At 40.7% G+C, this 17,726-nt stretch overlaps 1 protein-coding gene across 1 annotated transcript; it reads right to left on the reverse strand.

Annotated features, from left to right (window-relative positions):
- Positions 1 to 145: 145 nt before the first annotated feature.
- Positions 146 to 10,428, reverse strand: lgi3 (leucine-rich repeat LGI family, member 3). Its single transcript, XM_005729572.1, has 9 exons — positions 9,681 to 10,428; positions 8,824 to 8,895; positions 8,164 to 8,235; positions 4,508 to 4,579; positions 4,295 to 4,366; positions 3,820 to 3,989; positions 3,546 to 3,710; positions 3,360 to 3,450; positions 146 to 2,247 (listed from the first exon to the last, which is right to left on the reverse strand). Exons 1-9 carry the CDS (start codon positions 9,881 to 9,883, stop codon positions 1,518 to 1,520), a joined length of 1,647 nt encoding a protein of 548 aa, XP_005729629.1. The 5' UTR covers positions 9,884 to 10,428; the 3' UTR covers positions 146 to 1,517.
- Positions 10,429 to 17,726: the final 7,298 nt, after the last annotated feature.

Genomic DNA, 17,726 nt, shown 5'->3' on the forward strand with positions numbered 1-17,726 from the left:
TACGGTTGCGCCGCTTATGAGCATACGAGAGGTACGCAACGTCTCTTAATGGAGTCTATGGACATTACCCATCATGGACCAGATTTCACAGTGTAAATGAAGGTGTGTCCCAACGCATAACCACATAAAATACAAGACACAAGACTATTTGGAGCCCATATTTAATTAATTATAGGATTTAATTATACAGCCATCCCAGTCATGTGCAGATGTACACAGCAAGAATTAATACAGTTTATGACTGTTCAAAGCATAGACTGCGACAGGATCTTGACCTTGTCTTATAATTCAGTGATTTTGTTATAGTTCCATAGAGAGTGTCGGATAGTTGGGAAACGTGAAAGGAGTTTAAATACCTGGGATCTACCATCCAAAGCAACAGACAATGCACAAGAGAGGTAAAGAAGAGAGTGAAGGCAGGGTGGAGCGGGTGGAGGTGTGAGAGGCAGTTAGTTTGGAGACAAGAAATGACAGAAAGACAAGAGGGCAAGCTGTCAGAATTAGAAATGAATACGTGGAGACAGAGTTAGAAAGGCGACGCTGGTTGGGACATGTGCAGAGTAGAGATAGTGGGTATACTGGACAAAGATGTTGAAGATGGAGCTGCCGGCCAGGAGGAAAGGTTCAGACCGCAGAGAAGATTCACAGAGGTAGTGAAAGAGGAAAAAACAGAGGGTTGGTGTGACAGAGGGGAATCCTAGGGATGGGATGAAATGGAGGCAGATGAGCTGCTTTTGTGACGGGAGCAGCCAAAAGAAGAAGAAAGAGAGACGGTATGGTATTGCTCCCACAAATCCCAAAGTTTTGTACATGACCTCCAACTCAGCCATTATTTAAGTCCCAATGTCATGAAAAGCAGGGAAATCTGCAGCATAACAAAATCAGTGAATGTCTGTGTAAACTCATCTTATAAACATCATAAGAAAACCGAACTGCCCAATGCTCAAGTAGGTCTACGTAGTTTCTGTGTTTAGTTTGTTTCTCATGCGTCCTCAGATCTGCTCTGACACTTTGTTAGAAATGCAGATCCAAAACAGATCCATGAATATCTCATTTGTAAAGATAAAGATAGTCAAGGATTTATGTTATTGCATTGTTTTATAGAGATATACAATGTCATGCAAGTAGCTACTCAGATCAGCTAGCCAAGATGTTGGAAGTTAGAAAACTGATGAAGATTTACTGTCAATTGTACAATTACCAGTGAATGATCCAGTAGATGCACATGCATCTCATTGTCACATTAGTATGATATACAACGTAATCCAAAAACAACATTACCTGGAGCAGTGATGCAGCAATGACATGACACTTGTGTTATTAAGTCAAAGAACATGTTATTCTTTCAGATATCAAGGGATAGTGCATAAAAATAGTTTAAATACTCTTTTAATTAATTGCCTCGCTTAAAACATCAGAGGAAACAGCAGACTTTTATTTCCATGGCAAAAACAGTCTTTTACTCGTTTGGCACGTTTGACACATATCCAGGAACACCTCTTGTTGCTCGAACGTGTCTACTTGGCACTGAGATCCACCACCAGGTGCTGGTAGGCTAGGGTGTTGCCTTTGAAGCTGGCGGCAAGCAGGATATCCTTGTTGTCCACGGACACCAAATTGAACCCCCTTGGGGCTCTCATGTTGAGCTCTTGGAAGGGCTGAAAGCGCTGAGTGAGATCATCCCACAGGTATACCCTGGAGAAGGAGAAATCGCTTCCAAGAATGAGGTACTGGCGAAGGCCCACGATGAAAGGATACACTGCCATTGAGCCCCTGGAGGGGAGAGTCTGGATTTCCACAAAACGCTGCCCTTCCCAGCGGAGGATCTTGGAGTCACCGATGAAGCGTGTTAGACAGAGGTAAAGAACTTTCCTCACCCAGAAGTGCTTAACCATCTGTACATCGGCCAGCTCTGTGATCTGCGAGTGGAAAGCAAACTGTTTTTGGCTTCGGTTCCACTGGTAAACCACCGGTGGTTGAGAGGCGCTGGAGAGGATGAGATGAGGCTTTCCCCCAACGTCAAGGAACTCGACGTGGGTGTCTCGATGCCAGGGATGGAGGGACTGGTGGGAGTAGAAACCATTGCTGTACCACCGATAAATGCTAGTGGAGCCCGCCTTGGAGCTGTCTGCTACCACAAAGTACCATTCGCCGTCCAGCTGGAAGGTCTCCACAAAGTTGGGCTTCCTTACTCGACTGGTGTCAATGTCTTGGATCTTTACAAAGCGCTGCGGGTCCTCTTCCCACCTGTGTTAGCAGAAATGCTGTCAGTGAATTCCCAAAACTTTAAACAATTAGCTCAAAAAGTTAGATGAGTGGTTCACTGACTCTTTTATCACATCTTTGATAAAGGTAAGAGCAGCAGGTCAGCTTAGCCTTGCAGAAAAGCTGCAAAGCATCAGTAATTTTAGGCTATGAGGTGAAAATATTTTGATAAAACCTTGTGTGACTGGTTGCTTCATCTGGCAGCAGATCACAGATCTGACGAGTCTGTTTTACATTATAAAGGTAAAAATACACCTGCCAAGCAGTATTTATTTTTCAAACAAACTGCAGCTTGTACTGCTGAACGCTCACTGTAACTGACAGCTTACTGCTAACACGACTGCTTCTTGCCACAAGCCACTAACCGCAGCCTTAGCTAGCAGTGTGGCTATTGAGAGGTGGGTCAGCTGTTTGCTCCTCTTGGCAAGTGTTGCGGACTGCAGAGTCTAATGAATGGAGCCTGAGCTACTCCATTTGCACTCTGAACTTGGTCAAGCTTCATCCTTGTACCTACCTCTCAGAAATCTTTTTCACTTGTGTGAAGGCTTTCTGCCAGAAAGGCTTTGCAAAGACAGGAGAGGTAGTACATAAAGAGACAAACGTGCCCACATTAGAATGACATAATAGTGGATAAATGGCAAATGCGGGTTTGAATTCCACAGTAAACCTAAATTTAGTGTTGATTTTTTTTTTCAAAAGATCTGTGTTTCAGTTTTCAGAACCAAAAGTACTTGGATAAGTTTAGGCAACAAAACTATTGGTTAGGGTTAAGAAAGAATCATTGTTTGGGCTAAAACAGACCCCATTCACACTCTTAACCAAGTGTCAGAAAAACCTGGCATAAAGTTCTAAAGACAATATTGACCTGTGTGTGTGGATCTGTGGCGTTCCTGCACTATTTAAAGCTCCACTGATTCTCCCTGTTTCCCTGTATTTACTCAAGCTTCAAATTTACCCAGCAGATATTAGAGTGGAGTTACTCTCTCAAAAATAAAGGGAAATAAAGCACTATGTACTTAGCTGCTCATATTTAATATACTGGAGACATTTTACAGGTCACCAGTGGTATGTGAGAAATAACTAACAAATCTTACTTGTATATGTGAGATCCACCGAAAAGTTGAGCCACGACCATGTAAAGTGTGTTGTTAATCACCACGGGTTTGCAGTACACGGCGGAACGAGCTTCAAGAGAGACACACGGAAGTCAAAAAACATCAGGACCCGTTCCTTAACACAGCGCTGTACACACTCATATGCCTTCATCCTCAGCAACTTACAGGTAATGTTGTGAAACCTCCTGAAAACCATTTCCACGTGATCCCATATATACAGGGTGCAGAACCCCGAATCAGGCTGAGCAAAGGCCACAAACTGATCTCCATTGAACTCATAGGACTCAACTGACACAGAGTGGAAAGGGAAGGTTTCGTACACTGCAAAATCTGTAGGAGGAGAAACCAGAGGCAGCGTCATGGCCAGAGACATAAGAGAAGTCTAAGTACTCAGTCAGGAGTTCAGTCTTAGTAGTCTAATAAAAGATTAAGGTTAAACCTGCACTGATGCAGTTGAAGTCTCGTGGTGTAAGGTCGCGGATTCTGCGTCCTTGGAATTCAAAGGGGCTGGCGCAGTAGATGGCGGGAACAGAAGTGTTGGTCTTCTCCATCCAGTCTACAAGCCACTTGATTTTACAGTCACAGCGGAAAGAGTTCCCACGCAGGTCTCTAAGTAGCAGGTGGGGATCAGGGAAAACATGTGAAGTTCAGTCTTGAAAGCTCAAACTTAAATCTTTCAGCAAAGAGTGCAAATCAAACAGTTCATTTTTTAAAAACACGTGTGTGTTTCAAACAAGAACCGAAATAGAAACAAAGCTCATGCTCCAGTCAGACAGCTCTGTGGACCATTTGGCTGGAGTGTGGCGCTCCACTGAGGCCTTGGGGGAATCTGAGCAAACCACTGTTCATAGTGACAGACTGTAGGGTCAAAGCACTCGAGATGTTGAGGCGGATTTCAGTGTGGGCGCACTTACAGATCTGTGAGGATGTCTAGATGTTTGAAGAGATCTCTGGGCAGCTGCTGCAGGTTGTTGTTTGAGAGAGAGCTGAAAAAACAGTTGTCATCGTGTCGTGATTTGTAGTAAGCAGTTGGCTGCGTTAGTTGCATAAATGCATAGATTATTAGCTCGGTCGTGTTGCTAAGTAACAGGTTCTTTATTGGAAAGCGTTACCAGAAAAGTACTCACAGATGAGTCAGAGATTTGAGTCCTCTGAAGGTATGCTTCGAGAGAGCCTGGATGTCGTTGTTCTCAATGAACCTGAGGAAGGAACAAATTATTCATATGTCACACAGTGATGTTAAACTCTGAAATTCAGCCATTCGTCATTGGACGGAGGCTGTAGCAGCAGTAGGGTTTTCAGGGATTAGTCAATTTTTTTCAAGGGCTGACTTTTTCTTTTGTGTTGTATTTTTTGTATTGGATGTATTCTTATTGAATGATCCTTGTATTAACTGCAAGGAATTGAAACACTAAATGTTAAAAAATATATTTCCGTCTTAGCTTTATCTGATTAAAATCCACAGTCTTACAGAGAGCTCTGTGTTTAGCATCATTTGATCCTGTTCTGTCTTTGTCTATTGATATCCGAGGACATGCTGTACATCATGTGCAGACTCTCTGGCTGGATATGATATTATTACTTTATTAGAGTTCACAGCGGGTAGCGATACTGGCACTGATGCAGGCCAGCAGCCTGAGGCATAGCCATCATGGAAAGCTGCACACCCCAGAGCATCAGCTAACGACTCTCTAAAGCTCATCGATTCACAGATGGCATATTCAGCTTGATCACACTGCAGAAGCAAAACACTTGCTGTCGCGGGCAAATTTATTTTCTGGTTTACTTTTGGCATTCTTTGCAATACTGCGGAATTCTGTGCAGATTACTGTTATGCACTTCACTGAGAAATAAGATGCCCTCTATGGAGGACCGTTACTGACTAAATGAATATATTTGGGATTGAATTAGTTAATTATTGTATAACATTGAAACTGCTTCTGTATTTATTTAGCTATATTTTTTTTTCCATTGACTTTTATCCATCAAATTATTATCTAAAAGTAATTTGTTCACGTAGCTACTTATGTACTATTTTCACATTGCCTTTTTATTTCCCCAAAACTGTTAATAAAACGTATTTCTGTGTTTTATTTTTACACTTTTGCTTTGCTATCTAAAGAGAAAAATGAATTCTTTAATCAAAGTGTGAAAATAAATATGGAAATGAATACAAATATAAAGAAATATAGACACAAACTGAAACAAACCTGCTAATGTCTCCTACATTTTATGTTGGGTTTTTAAAATTATTTATTTATTTGTTAGTTTTGCCGTTGTGGTCCTCCATATAAAGACTTACTTTATAGACATAGTTTAATGAATCCCTGACAGCTCCAATGAAATAATTATTTTTAAACATAATGTAACAGTAGCACAGTAAGATTCAGTTTATTAGTTTGGAAAATATGTTATTTCTATTTAAAAAATACAGCGCTGTGCAAAACTCCTCATTTCTTTATGTTTTACCAAGAAATGGGAGGGGCAGCGATTTATTGAAATGGGCAAACATAAAAGAAATATGGAAATGGAGTATATAAGGAAAACACAATATATATTTATACAATGAAAAATCAATATTTGGTATGATAATAGTTCTCCAGGCTTCTTGAAAGACATTCAAAGTTCTTCTTTGGATGTTTGCTGCCTTTTGTTCTGATCTCTGTCACCATGATCCCATGCTGATTCAATAAGGTTGAGGTTCAGTGGAGGCCAATCCATGACCGATACTGTTGCAGTATCTTTTACCTGTCCAGGTATGTTTTCACTGCATTGGAAGTGTCATATTTTGAAATTAATTCTTTTCTGAACTGTCTGCTATGACTGGAAACACACAGTGTTATGACTGACACAGGGACCAGTCAGGAAAGTAGAATATAGAAAGGTTTGTGAGAAAAAGGAGGTCTGAGAGATTTTGGGATACCAACTGACTGTAAGCTTTGAAAGTAATGAGCAAAATATTTTTTTTCGCTTAGTTCAATGGCAATCCATTAAATTTAGACTTAGTGATGATCTGTTCTGCAGAGTTGTGTACCATTTGGAGCTGATGAATGAGTTTTTTAAGTAGACCGACAAGAATGGCATTAAAAATAATCCAAAGAAAAAGGCGTAGTCTGGAAATGTCACACAGGTGGAAGAAGGCTGACAGTAAATAATCACTGAGGTGGGCAGCAAACGAGAGAGTATTGTCCAAGATGAATCCAAGACTTTTGACACTTGTACAAGTGTGGACCCAACAACTATCTATAGAGACAACAAAAGGGTAGATTTTTGAAAGAGATTACTTTGAGCCAATAAGGATAACTTCACTTTTATTGCCATTTAGTTTGACCTGATTGATTGCCATCCAAGTGGTGATGGCTTATAGGCAGGTGGTGGGGATAAAAGGGTGAACATAGGTGTTGGGTTTTTGGAAACATAAAGTTGTGTTTCATCAGCATAGAAATAAAACTGTATTCCAAAATTATAAATAATAAATTATGAATAAATTATGAAAGTATTACAAATTATGAGTCCCAGCATCTCTGAGGGACACCATGTGTGAATGAGGCTGATAGAGAGCCTTGAACAAACTGTTTCCTGTTAGAAAAGTAGGATGTGAACCATTGTAGTCCTGTGTCCTGGATTCCAATGCTAGCAGTCATTCTAACAGAGGATGGAGAATTATATCAAAATTGGGACTGAATGTCAAGGAGGATGAGGGTGATGAGAAGCATGGGATCTAATCCAAAAAGGAGGTCACCTGTGATTTTAACAAGAGCTGTTTGAGGTTATTGAATATAAGGTTATTCCATTTGTCTCATCCAAGCTGAGTAGGTTGTTGATTAGGCAGTATCTGTAAGTATTGAGCCAATCTACATGCACAGGCAATTCAATTTTCTTAGACAGCCTTTTGAGTCATCCCACAGGTTTAGGCTGGCAGAGCTCAGAGGTTTATCATGAAGAAGACTCTGACAGTGCGGGTTTTAAATAGATCCAGCGAGTTGAATACACAGGTTAAACTGTAATCATAGTCATTTACCAAAGCAGCAGCAGAAATAAAGGGTGAGGAAATAATTAAACTGGTGAGTGTGGTGAGATTAATGCTTTTGAGGGGGAAGTGTCATGTTTCTGTTGAGATTTTTTAGAGGCAAAATATTGTCACAGAGGGTAAGCTTTGATCTGAGATGGGAAACTCCACAGCATTAAAATGAAAAGGTGTGACCCCAGAACGGCAGACTAAATCGAGCATATAGCCCTTAATGTGGGCAGGAAGATGAACACATTTTCAAACAGATCTAACAAAGATTGAAGCTATCCAGGGTGAAAATAAAATCTTGTCCAGAAGCATCAATAGCTTTATTAAGATTAATATTAAAATTATATCTGTGAGTAACTACATAAAGGTCAGCAAAATTGTTTAGTGAGTTTGGTAATAAAACACTAAACAAAGAAAACAAAATATTTCAGGTACAAGGACTGAACTGAAAATGAGAGAAAAAGCAGCCAATGTCCAAAAAAACAAAGAAACTTTCAGAAAGCCTGGAGAACTATTGATCAAGACCACTTTGGGAAATCACAAGAAAATCTGGAAGCAAAATATACAGAAATGAGGGGTGACTGGAGATTTTTGCTCTGTACTATACAAACTCTTGTTTTAAAACAAAAACCAAAGATACTATTTTTGTTATCAGTGCATATAAGACAGTAAACTGAAATATGATACTACAATGAATTTTATTGCTTTAAAGACTAAATTAATAAAATAAAAGTAATTTGCAAATGAGGAAAGTGAGACACTCACAGGTACTGCAGGTGAGCCAGACCAGCAAAAGCATCATCAGCTATAGTAGTGAAGGTGTTGGAATTCAAGAGTCTGCGCAAAGAAGGAAAAGTTAAATCACCTTACTGTTAGAGTTCTACATGTCCAACAACAGAAGACACAAAGCAGCTGGTTGCCATTTAAAGTGTTAAAAAAAAACAACCAAAAAACGATTTGTCACAATTTCAGTGTGTAAATCTCAATGCAAGGCAAATGTTTTGAACAATAACACATTAGGACTATAAGGAGATGCACAAATGCAGATGTGCACACGAGCGCCTTACTTATGATTGCATCTGAGGACATAAAGGCCCTTTTGTTTAGAAGAGCACAAGTGAAGGGAGTCAGTCATTGGCAATGACACTGATACAGAGCCACTTAACCCTTATTACTTGCGCTGTCACCACTGTTTTCAATAACCATTCATTTCTAGTACAGTGGCTCAAGTCCTTTCATTGTCCCTGCTAAACAAAAGATGCCCGCGTGCTGTATGAAAGCATACCTGTGTGACAAAGCGCCGTGACAGCGTGTGTGCGTTTTATAAAGGGGGTAATAGCTGTACACTGGTTGCTTGAGAGCTTGTGAGTCAAAAGTTTGCAATGTTGTGCATTTTTAAGGGTGTAGCGTGGTCAGGCAACTCACAGGAACTGCAGCAAGTGAAGGTGTGAGAAGGCTCCCTCAGGGATCGTAGTGAAGGCTGCGTTCACCATTGTCCTGTGTAGACAAACAACAGCAGATGTCATCAGATGTGTCACACGCCATGTTTGTGTCTAAGGGTTGAAAACACCATATTTTTAATATTTCTTTGTCATTTTATAAGCCTGTCATCTTTGCCTGTCATGTGCTTGCAGCTTGAATTGCAGTCGTGGCTGCATCATTCGATAGGCCATCAGAACTTTACTTTTTTCTCTTACTAAATGAGGGCACCACCACCAGCCCGTGCTCTTCAATTCCCTTGACCCAACAGTCAAACACCAGTGATGGGGGTTAACATCATCAGCGCCTTGTAACCTTTTCGGTGAAACATAACCTTGCCCCAGTCAAGCTTTCACTCCTCATTATTTGTGCTCCATTTACCGAGCAGCTCTCTGTGCCCTCTTCAAGATTAAATCTCTCAGAGGAGAAGCAGGTCTCCTGCAGTGAGAGAGGGGAGCTATTGTTAGTATTCCTCCCTGGAGCTTGATAGGATTTTTACTGCCATGCTCCCTCAACTAAGTTTACCATGCCTTCGCCGTAAAGGGACATTATTGTCACTGTTACATAATACTGCCAATGCAGAGGCGTGCTGCATTGTGAAAACATCAGCAGGAGACGCACCTTTGTTCACTTTAAAGTAACTAAAAGGCAAGCGAGGGGTTTTTCATGCATCATTACATAACGCAGGGTGACATCAGTGATGTAGCCGTCGGTGCCAGCCTGCAGACTGCCGAGATTTCACACAGGTTAAGATAAAGATGCTTCTGCTGAGCGAGAGGGAAACATATAAACAGAGAACTCACAGAGAGATGATTCCAGGGGGGAAACTCTTGGGGATAGCCTTGGTATCCACACAGAAGGCACTGTCTTTGGTGCAGGAACAGGTTGCAGGGCAGCGGGGTATCTTTGGGGCTCTCCTGCTGTCTGACTGCCCCGGCAGGCAGAGAAACAGACACAGAACCGACAAGCAGGCTAGCCTCACCCATCTTGGTCCGATTTCCAGCATCGTTGGTCGGGAGGAAAGGGGAGCTGTCTGAGTGAGCTTCTTCTTAAAGTTTTAGATCAGTAGCAAGTGGCGTGTTTGAGAGGCGGTGGTCAGCTTGTCTACAGCACAAGCGCACAAAAGAGAGAGAGAGATAAGATGGGATGTGGGTGAGAGAGGAAAGGAAGGTAGAAAGGAGGGCGAATAAGGGTAAGCCTGTGTATCCTCGGTGGGCGTGGGTGCTCTGCAGCCTCCCTGGATCTGTGCAGTCTTTTTCTGTGTCCCTGTCAGGAGCTGCTGCCAGGATGCCCACTGCAGGAATGATGAGCGAGGCTGCTTTCTCTCCACCAGGACCTGTTTGCAGTGCCGCTGACAGTGAATTATTTACTATTACGCATGCAGAAAACCTCTAAAACAGCGGCAGCAGCAGGGAGAGACGGGATAAAGATGAGAGGGTCTTGTAGAAGACGTCTCATCAGGTGCAGAATCCTGTCAAGCTTCTGCAGTCAGGAGAGCAGACAAGGAGGCATCAAAGACACAGGCAATATGTGCGTGCATGACTTCATGTGTCAGTGGTTGTATGTGTGGGAGGGTGTTTTTATTCTGTCTGCTTCTAAACAGCAGCCAGTGCTGAGATTTCTCTTATTTTGAAGGTATTAAAATAAACATGACTCAAAAAGAAGGAAGAAAAAAGTGAGAAGGAGAATATGAATGCTACCCAATATACAGAAGTGTATTATTATGTTATGAAATAATCTGAAATGAGTTTCTCAATCTCGGCAGTCAAATGTGTAAGTAAACAGGAAAAAGTGTAATCAGTAACAACAATGGCTGAAAAACAAACCCTTGTTTTTTGTGTGTTATTGCTACAGATTGTTTATATGGTGATACACGTTGCTTTAATATATTCAAATATATAATGCAGGTAATGGGGATCAGAATAAACAAATGTGCAATTACAAATATAAGAAAAGTGTACTATTTATTTGTGTTGACACAACTAAAACCCCTGTCTACACAGCAATTACCCTAAAAGTAAGTTCCATCACCTAATTTTTAGGTGAGCTTTAGATGTTCAAAAAAGCGTTTTCAATTAAATAATAAATTGAAATCTTGATTGCATAAATGTTGTAAAACACATGCTGCTAAATGCAATAAAATGCACAATGGCAGCTATAAGAGTCTCTCTTTGTGCCTTTCTACAAAAACAAATATTTTTTTCTCTAGAATATTTTCATTTTGTTTATCAAAAGAAGTAGCAACAGGATTATGAAGATAATCATCTAATATCTGATAAACATCAGATTGCCAGCGTGAATTAGACGCAATCCCTGTCAAACTCAGTACTGCCTCCAGACACCAGGTGGTGCTGTTGTCAATAAAATGTACAGCATGTTTAGGGCTGTCAGCTGCACTGTGGCCAAGTAGCTGGTGGCAGGGGCTGCAACCTCAGTGCCAGGCATTACCAGCTTTCCTGCACAACGACTCTGTTGTCACAAGTGCAGAGACCCTGCGACGTGCTGTCTGTCCAGGTCTCAGCACATTGTTCCCAACCCAGACGCACAGCATGTGGTTTTAATCATCTGATTCAAAGCAGCAGCTCTTTGTACTTTTTTTTTTAAGTAGAGGGTAACTCTTAACAGACACATGTAACCAAAAGTGTGATTTTGCTTTTGTTTTTTCAGTCCCATATTCTCTTCTAATTTACTGTATGAAACACAATCAAACCCATTACTTGATGTCCAAAAGCAGAAAATACCAAAAAATGTCTGAATGGGGCATATCTTTGCTTTGCCTTGGGACAGTCTGATTCATATCTATGAGCAGCTTCTAAAGAGTGTAGTGTTTTTGAAAAGAAATCTTCAAACTCGTGAAGCTGCAGCAACAGCTTTCGAGAAGCAGTTACAAAGTTGGGTGGTGTCTCTTTTGTGCCTCATCCAGTTTAGGAATGCCATTTCCTGTACAGTAGCTATTTTTATTGTTTATTTTCTTTTGTACTCCATGTGGCGTGTTTGCACTTGTCTCATTTTTTTTGTGCTAACTGTATTTGTAGATTTATGCAAGTTATGCCAAGTCAGGAGCAGTTAAGTCCTTGCAGAGCTCCACCCAATCCGAAACCTCCGGTGGGAACCAGCATAATTGCATGGCATAAAGAAGGGAGCATGAAACAGCAGCTGGAAACCCTAACATGGCCCATGCGGAGGAATCTGAAATGCCGCTGAGCTTAATCCACAAAATTCTCCCCATACAAGTGTACTTAGTAAATCATAGGTCTCGGTTTTAAATACTGTTTTGGAAAAATGTGCTGTGTGAATTCAGTCGATCATGACATCAGAGCATGCATGATTTCAGTGTCTTAAACAATGAACCCTTAAAAAATTAAACACTGAATTGCTTTGTTTGCCAAGACATAGATGAGAAGTCTTCCAGTCAGCTTTAGTCATGATGTGAGTGTACCCACAGCAGGCTTTTAGTTCGGCTTAGAACAAAGTATCACTCAGTTTTAGAAGTGCATCAAAGTGGCACCGAGCTTACAATCTACAGTACTGTGCAAAAAAAAATGTCGCCCCTCATTTCTTTATATTTTGCTTTGAGAAGTGATGTTGAGCAATAGTTCTCCAGGTGTACTGCAAAGTTGATCTTTGGATATTGGCTGCTTTTTCACTCATTGTCAGTGAAAAATGACAATGAGTGTATCTGACCCTTTCTCAAAGGAATCTTTTTTGTTTGTCAAGCAACTTAACACTGACCTGTGGATCAATCAAGCATTTAAAAAAGGCACCTAAATCAAGGGATTGGCAAAGAAGCTAATTTAAATTGTATCTTTGTTGTTAGCAGACTAAATTATTTATTCCAAATTCTTTAGTTTAATCCATGAAAAAAAATGCCAAAGATAACACAGTCTGACAGCTTTAAAATATTATTTTCTTATCAACAAGATTACTCACGAGGACATATTAGCCAGAAACGTGGCTCGGGATTTTAGGGTGGAGTGCAGTGTGTTTTTAAAACATTCAAATTGTCAGCAGTATTTACAGAGGAGGTCAGGGGAGAGGTACAGCAGTGTCTACAGCCATATGTAAAACACAGTGGAGGCTCTGGCATAGTTTGTGCAGTCAGATTTTGATTAACCATGTAGTACCAATAAGTGTCAGATTGGCAGTGGTTTCATCCTTCAGCATGCTAATCATCCCAACATACTGCTAATGCAGGAAAAGCATACCTATAGAAAAATACACACACGTATTATTGAAGCAGTGTGGCTGTGTTGAAGAATAACTGTGGTCATACCTAATATTGACTTTCAAGCTTATTAGAACTTTGCAAACTCTGTTTTTCACATATATACTGTATACATACATGGAAATCCGTGTATGTTTGCATGTTTCAGTAAACTGCCGCACCTACTTCCTATTTCCCTAGCAAAATATAAAGAAACGAGGGGTGGGTCAAGAGTGTTACACAGCACTGTGAATCTCAACAAGAAGCAAATAATACTACAGCTTTTGTGTGTGTGTCATCATTTGTTTAATATCACATCTCTACCCATTTTTAGCCCTCCTTTTGGTCTCTGCCTATTCCAGAGGAATATATCCCTGTCTGCTTGTTTCTGGCTGCGATTAAAGCAGTTCAAATGAAGCTGTGCATAACATTTGTGGCCTAAATAGCAAACACTGAGCAAAAACTGTCTATAAAACACTATTAAACAGAAAAAAGTTGCACACTGTCGCATCATTTTCACTTTTAATTCTTCATAGTTTTGTTTCAATTAGTTAGTTATAGCCAGCAGAAATAAATAATTTGATATTTTTTCTCATAAGACGAGTAGAACATGAATAATCCAAGGCTTATTCTGTAACTGCATTAACAGCCCCGAGGATAAACTTCGAGGACTGTGCTTCTACAGGCAGTGCACCCTTAGCACATCTCTCAGTCAGGAATTATATGGAATTAACAGCTGTGCCTTTTGAACTGCTTTGTTTCATATCAGCCCTTCGGGCAATCAAGGAAAGTTCAGCCAAGTTACCACTCACTCTGAGAGCTCAACATTAAGAGGAACACTTGCTGAGTTTGGCAAAAATTAGTCATTGAACATTACAAGTGTTCTCGTCTGCCAAACTCTCACCATCCCATTATATCCTCTGCTGTCTGGCACGAAGGTGTTCTAAAATCCAGACTTTTCACCTCTTCTCCCCAAAGCCCTGCCTTACCGGGAATCAACCCTATTTGGACAACTGGAACTTTACGTCACAACTTGAACAGCGTCCCCGTTCTCCTCCGTTTCAAACCCACATCCCATTCTGATTATGTGCCAAGCAGCCTGAAAAGACCTCTCTGTCACTCTGTTTCGATTTCTGTTTGGTTTTCATGGTTTGGCATGGTGACTGTTCAGGAAAAGGCAAAGAGAAAAAAAACTGAGTAGGAGGAGAGGTGAAATTTGCTTCACCTCAGTTCTTTTCAGGGAAAATCAGAGCCGCTCCAGGCAGCGGATTCACAAAACTGTCAAGGCTTCAGTCAAACGTGCGCACACGCAGACACGGCGCAGCGTGTGCACTTCCTCTGGAATTCTTTACACGAGTTGATTAACAGAGATAGACAAGGGCACAAATAAACAGGGGATTCTGAGGCATTAAATCATTAACTTCATCTTCAGGTGTCTCCATGAGGCCGTCGGCCGATTCATGCCAGTAACTGAGTTGGCCGAATTTGAGGACAAGCTGACGTCAGGCCTGGTGAGTCAGGAGCCATTGATGCATTCACACGTGACCAAAAATTCAATAAGTTAGTAAGTGTCTGTCACAACAGGCCACACGAATATATCTTCGACGGCCAATCGCAGAGTCGCAAACATGCCAGTAAAACTGATAATCATTTTATATAAGACAATAAAGCTAGAGCTCTCAGTCAGGTGTTACTACTCCAACTAAGCCAGTGAAATGGAAAGCAAGGGACAGAGCACAAGCAGGCTGGATACTTTCAAGGTTTCCTCCCAAACTGTGCCAAGAAAACAACCATTCCAAATTGCTCTAATTCCTTGCCCTGCTATCTCTAAGTGAGGCACAGTCGCTGGAAGGTATGTCAGCCCATCTCATCCTAGGCTCAATTCAATTAAAGAGAGTACAAAGACATATGGCTCAGGGGCAAGTGATATGATTAGAGTCTGCTGTACGAGGACGCCGCAGCTTTGATTCATACCCTCTTTCATTTGGTCACTCACAGTGTGTGTGTGTGTGTGTGGGGGGGTATTTGGTGCTGAAACAACTAAGCTCTCCCAGGTGGACCCGTAAAAGGCTTGCTGAGCTAACCTCCTACAATCAGCTCGTCATGTTGTCATTGTCTTCTCACTGGAAACCGGCTGCAGACAAGAAAATGCTACATATTTTTCAGTTTATCATCAGTCTGTCATATTGAGACCTTGGGCGTCAGGAAAATCCTCTTAAACTCAAGACTGTGCTACTGTCTTGGTTTCCATTCCTCACAATGCAGAGGAGCAACTGTACCCCGTACCCCCGCCCTTCGAGCGGAGCTGCCATAAAAGACAAGCGATACGCCTCTTGGGACAGGGATGTGTCGGAGGAATGCGTGTGCAGGTATCCTGCCGCCTGTGGGGACTGTGGAGGAAGACCCGGCACGCCAGTTGATCTCGCTTGATAAAGGCCCTGACAGGCCCAGATTATATGTCTCAGCCTGGAGGAGGTGTCTGTGTCTCATTCCTGTGCTGAAGAAAGTCGATCTGGTGGGAAAGAGGCGGGACCATGCCTGTAGGCGTCAGTTTTTCTATGGACGCCAACACACACACACACACACCTTGTCAGGCAGGCACCACTGCCACTACCCCCTCTCCACCCCTCTGCAAGCTTAACACCAAACAAACACACTCACCCATCTCATTTACCTGACCACACCTGTGCCTCAAGACGCCATGAATATTCTTTGGACAAATCATGACAGACATACAAAAGACTGCATTTTGTTTGTTTGTTTTCAGTTTTTTTTAATGCAGGCTTTATTTGGTAAAGTATACACTATGACTAAAGTCACTCAAATCATAGTGACTTTAACGCTTACACTTGAAAAACTACTAATAATGCTTCCCAGCTTTCTGTCACATAGTGCAGGCATACCCGGTACTTACACTCAAAAAAGTGAAATTTGGTGGTTATTGCATTTACAAGACTCTAACGTGTAATTTAAACACAATGAATTTATGTTTCTAAGGTGAACGTAATAAAATCATATAAGATCTACATGAAATTTACCAACTTAGCACCTCTTAAATTTATTCTTGTTGATATGACATGATAAAATCTAACAAGAGTGGTTAGCTGCCTTAAAAACTTGCGATGTGAGATTCTAAACAACAAGAGGCAGGAAAGCACATGGTTTGCTTCGTGGTCATCTTGGAAAGGTAAGAGTGAATCTATCTTCATCCATCTTGATGAAAATACTTTTTGCACAAAGGTTAGTTTGTCGATTCTTTTCAGTTCTATTTATTCACATTTGTTTTTTTTGTTTTTTAAAAAAACAAACAAATATCTGTTTGTTTATGCCATTCTAGCTAGCTAACACGTTAGTGCAAGAATATAGCACAATGTCATGCTAGCATGATAGCCTAATATGAAAGACTTAGCTACTCCAAATATAGATATTGTTTATAACTTAACCTCTGCACACAAGCTAGTTTGGCTCTACGACAGAGACTGTTGTGATAAATTTACATTTTACGTGTGGGTTGTTGAAATTTGTAAGTTTGTAAGTTGCAACTGATGGACAGTGGTTTATTTAACAATTTATGTGTTTTCAGTACACTGAGGAGGAAAGACAAAACATGAACAGATATGTTTTCCTGTTTTTAAATTTTTTTGAAATTAAATATTTTTCTACTTAATAAACTTGCAGACTTGCAGTTCCCTCCTGTAAAGATAATAAATGTTTAATCTTATCAGGTGGTGAAAGGTCTGGAGAGCTGGCAGGCCAGTTCATCAAATTCAAGGTGAGCTAATATTTTTCTTAAAAATGATCACATTCCCATGTTATGTCACTTACAAATGTATTCATTTGTAAGTGACATATAGTTTTGAGACCAAGAAAACATTGCATTCTGATTTTATGTACACAATCTAAACTTTCTTGAATTGGGGGTATGGCGTGATTAAATTAATACACAAAGTAAAAAACAATATTAAAATGACAGACTTGTCTAAAATGCATAAATACTATTTGAAAAGATTAAGACTGTAAAACAATAGCCTCTGTATTTCTCACAAATTCCTGGTAATTCAACTAAAAGTTCTTTAATCCCACTGCTAGGTCGTTGAGATGGATTTCCGTATATATTTGTTTTTTTCCCCCTCTGTGTATAAAGACTGATGCTGTTGAAATCAGAAGAGAATACATCGCCAAAGGTCTTTGCGTGTACCTGAATGAAGAGCCTGAGAAGCTGGTGAAGGATTACCTGGTATGTTAACTTGCCTGTATCCTTAACTAAGGAGACGATCAAAGATAAGCTTGAACTACATACAAAAAGTTTCAGGGGATGGGGTTTTCCTGCAAATTACCGGTGGCTGTAAAAAATGACCTTTTAAAATAGGAAAAGTGAGAGCTTTATGTTTCTCACTGGATACTACACGCACCATTCTTGAGTGTTTTATACTAACCTTATTATAATATCATTATAATAACCTCATTCATACACACATTCATACAAGATTTTTATGTAACATTTACACTTCAATGGATGTATCAGGAGCAACTTGGGGTTCAGTATGTTACCCATTGATAGTTTTAGTATCAGATTAGAGAAGCCAGGGATTAAACCAGTAGACAACTTGCTCTACCTCCTGTGCCACAGTCACCCCTATCACAA

The sequence above is a fragment of the Pundamilia nyererei genome, unplaced genomic scaffold, assembly GCF_000239375.1.
Source record: "Pundamilia nyererei isolate P.nyererei 1_Seehausen unplaced genomic scaffold, PunNye1.0 scaffold00033, whole genome shotgun sequence".
NCBI classification, from domain to species: domain Eukaryota; kingdom Metazoa; phylum Chordata; class Actinopteri; order Cichliformes; family Cichlidae; genus Pundamilia; species Pundamilia nyererei.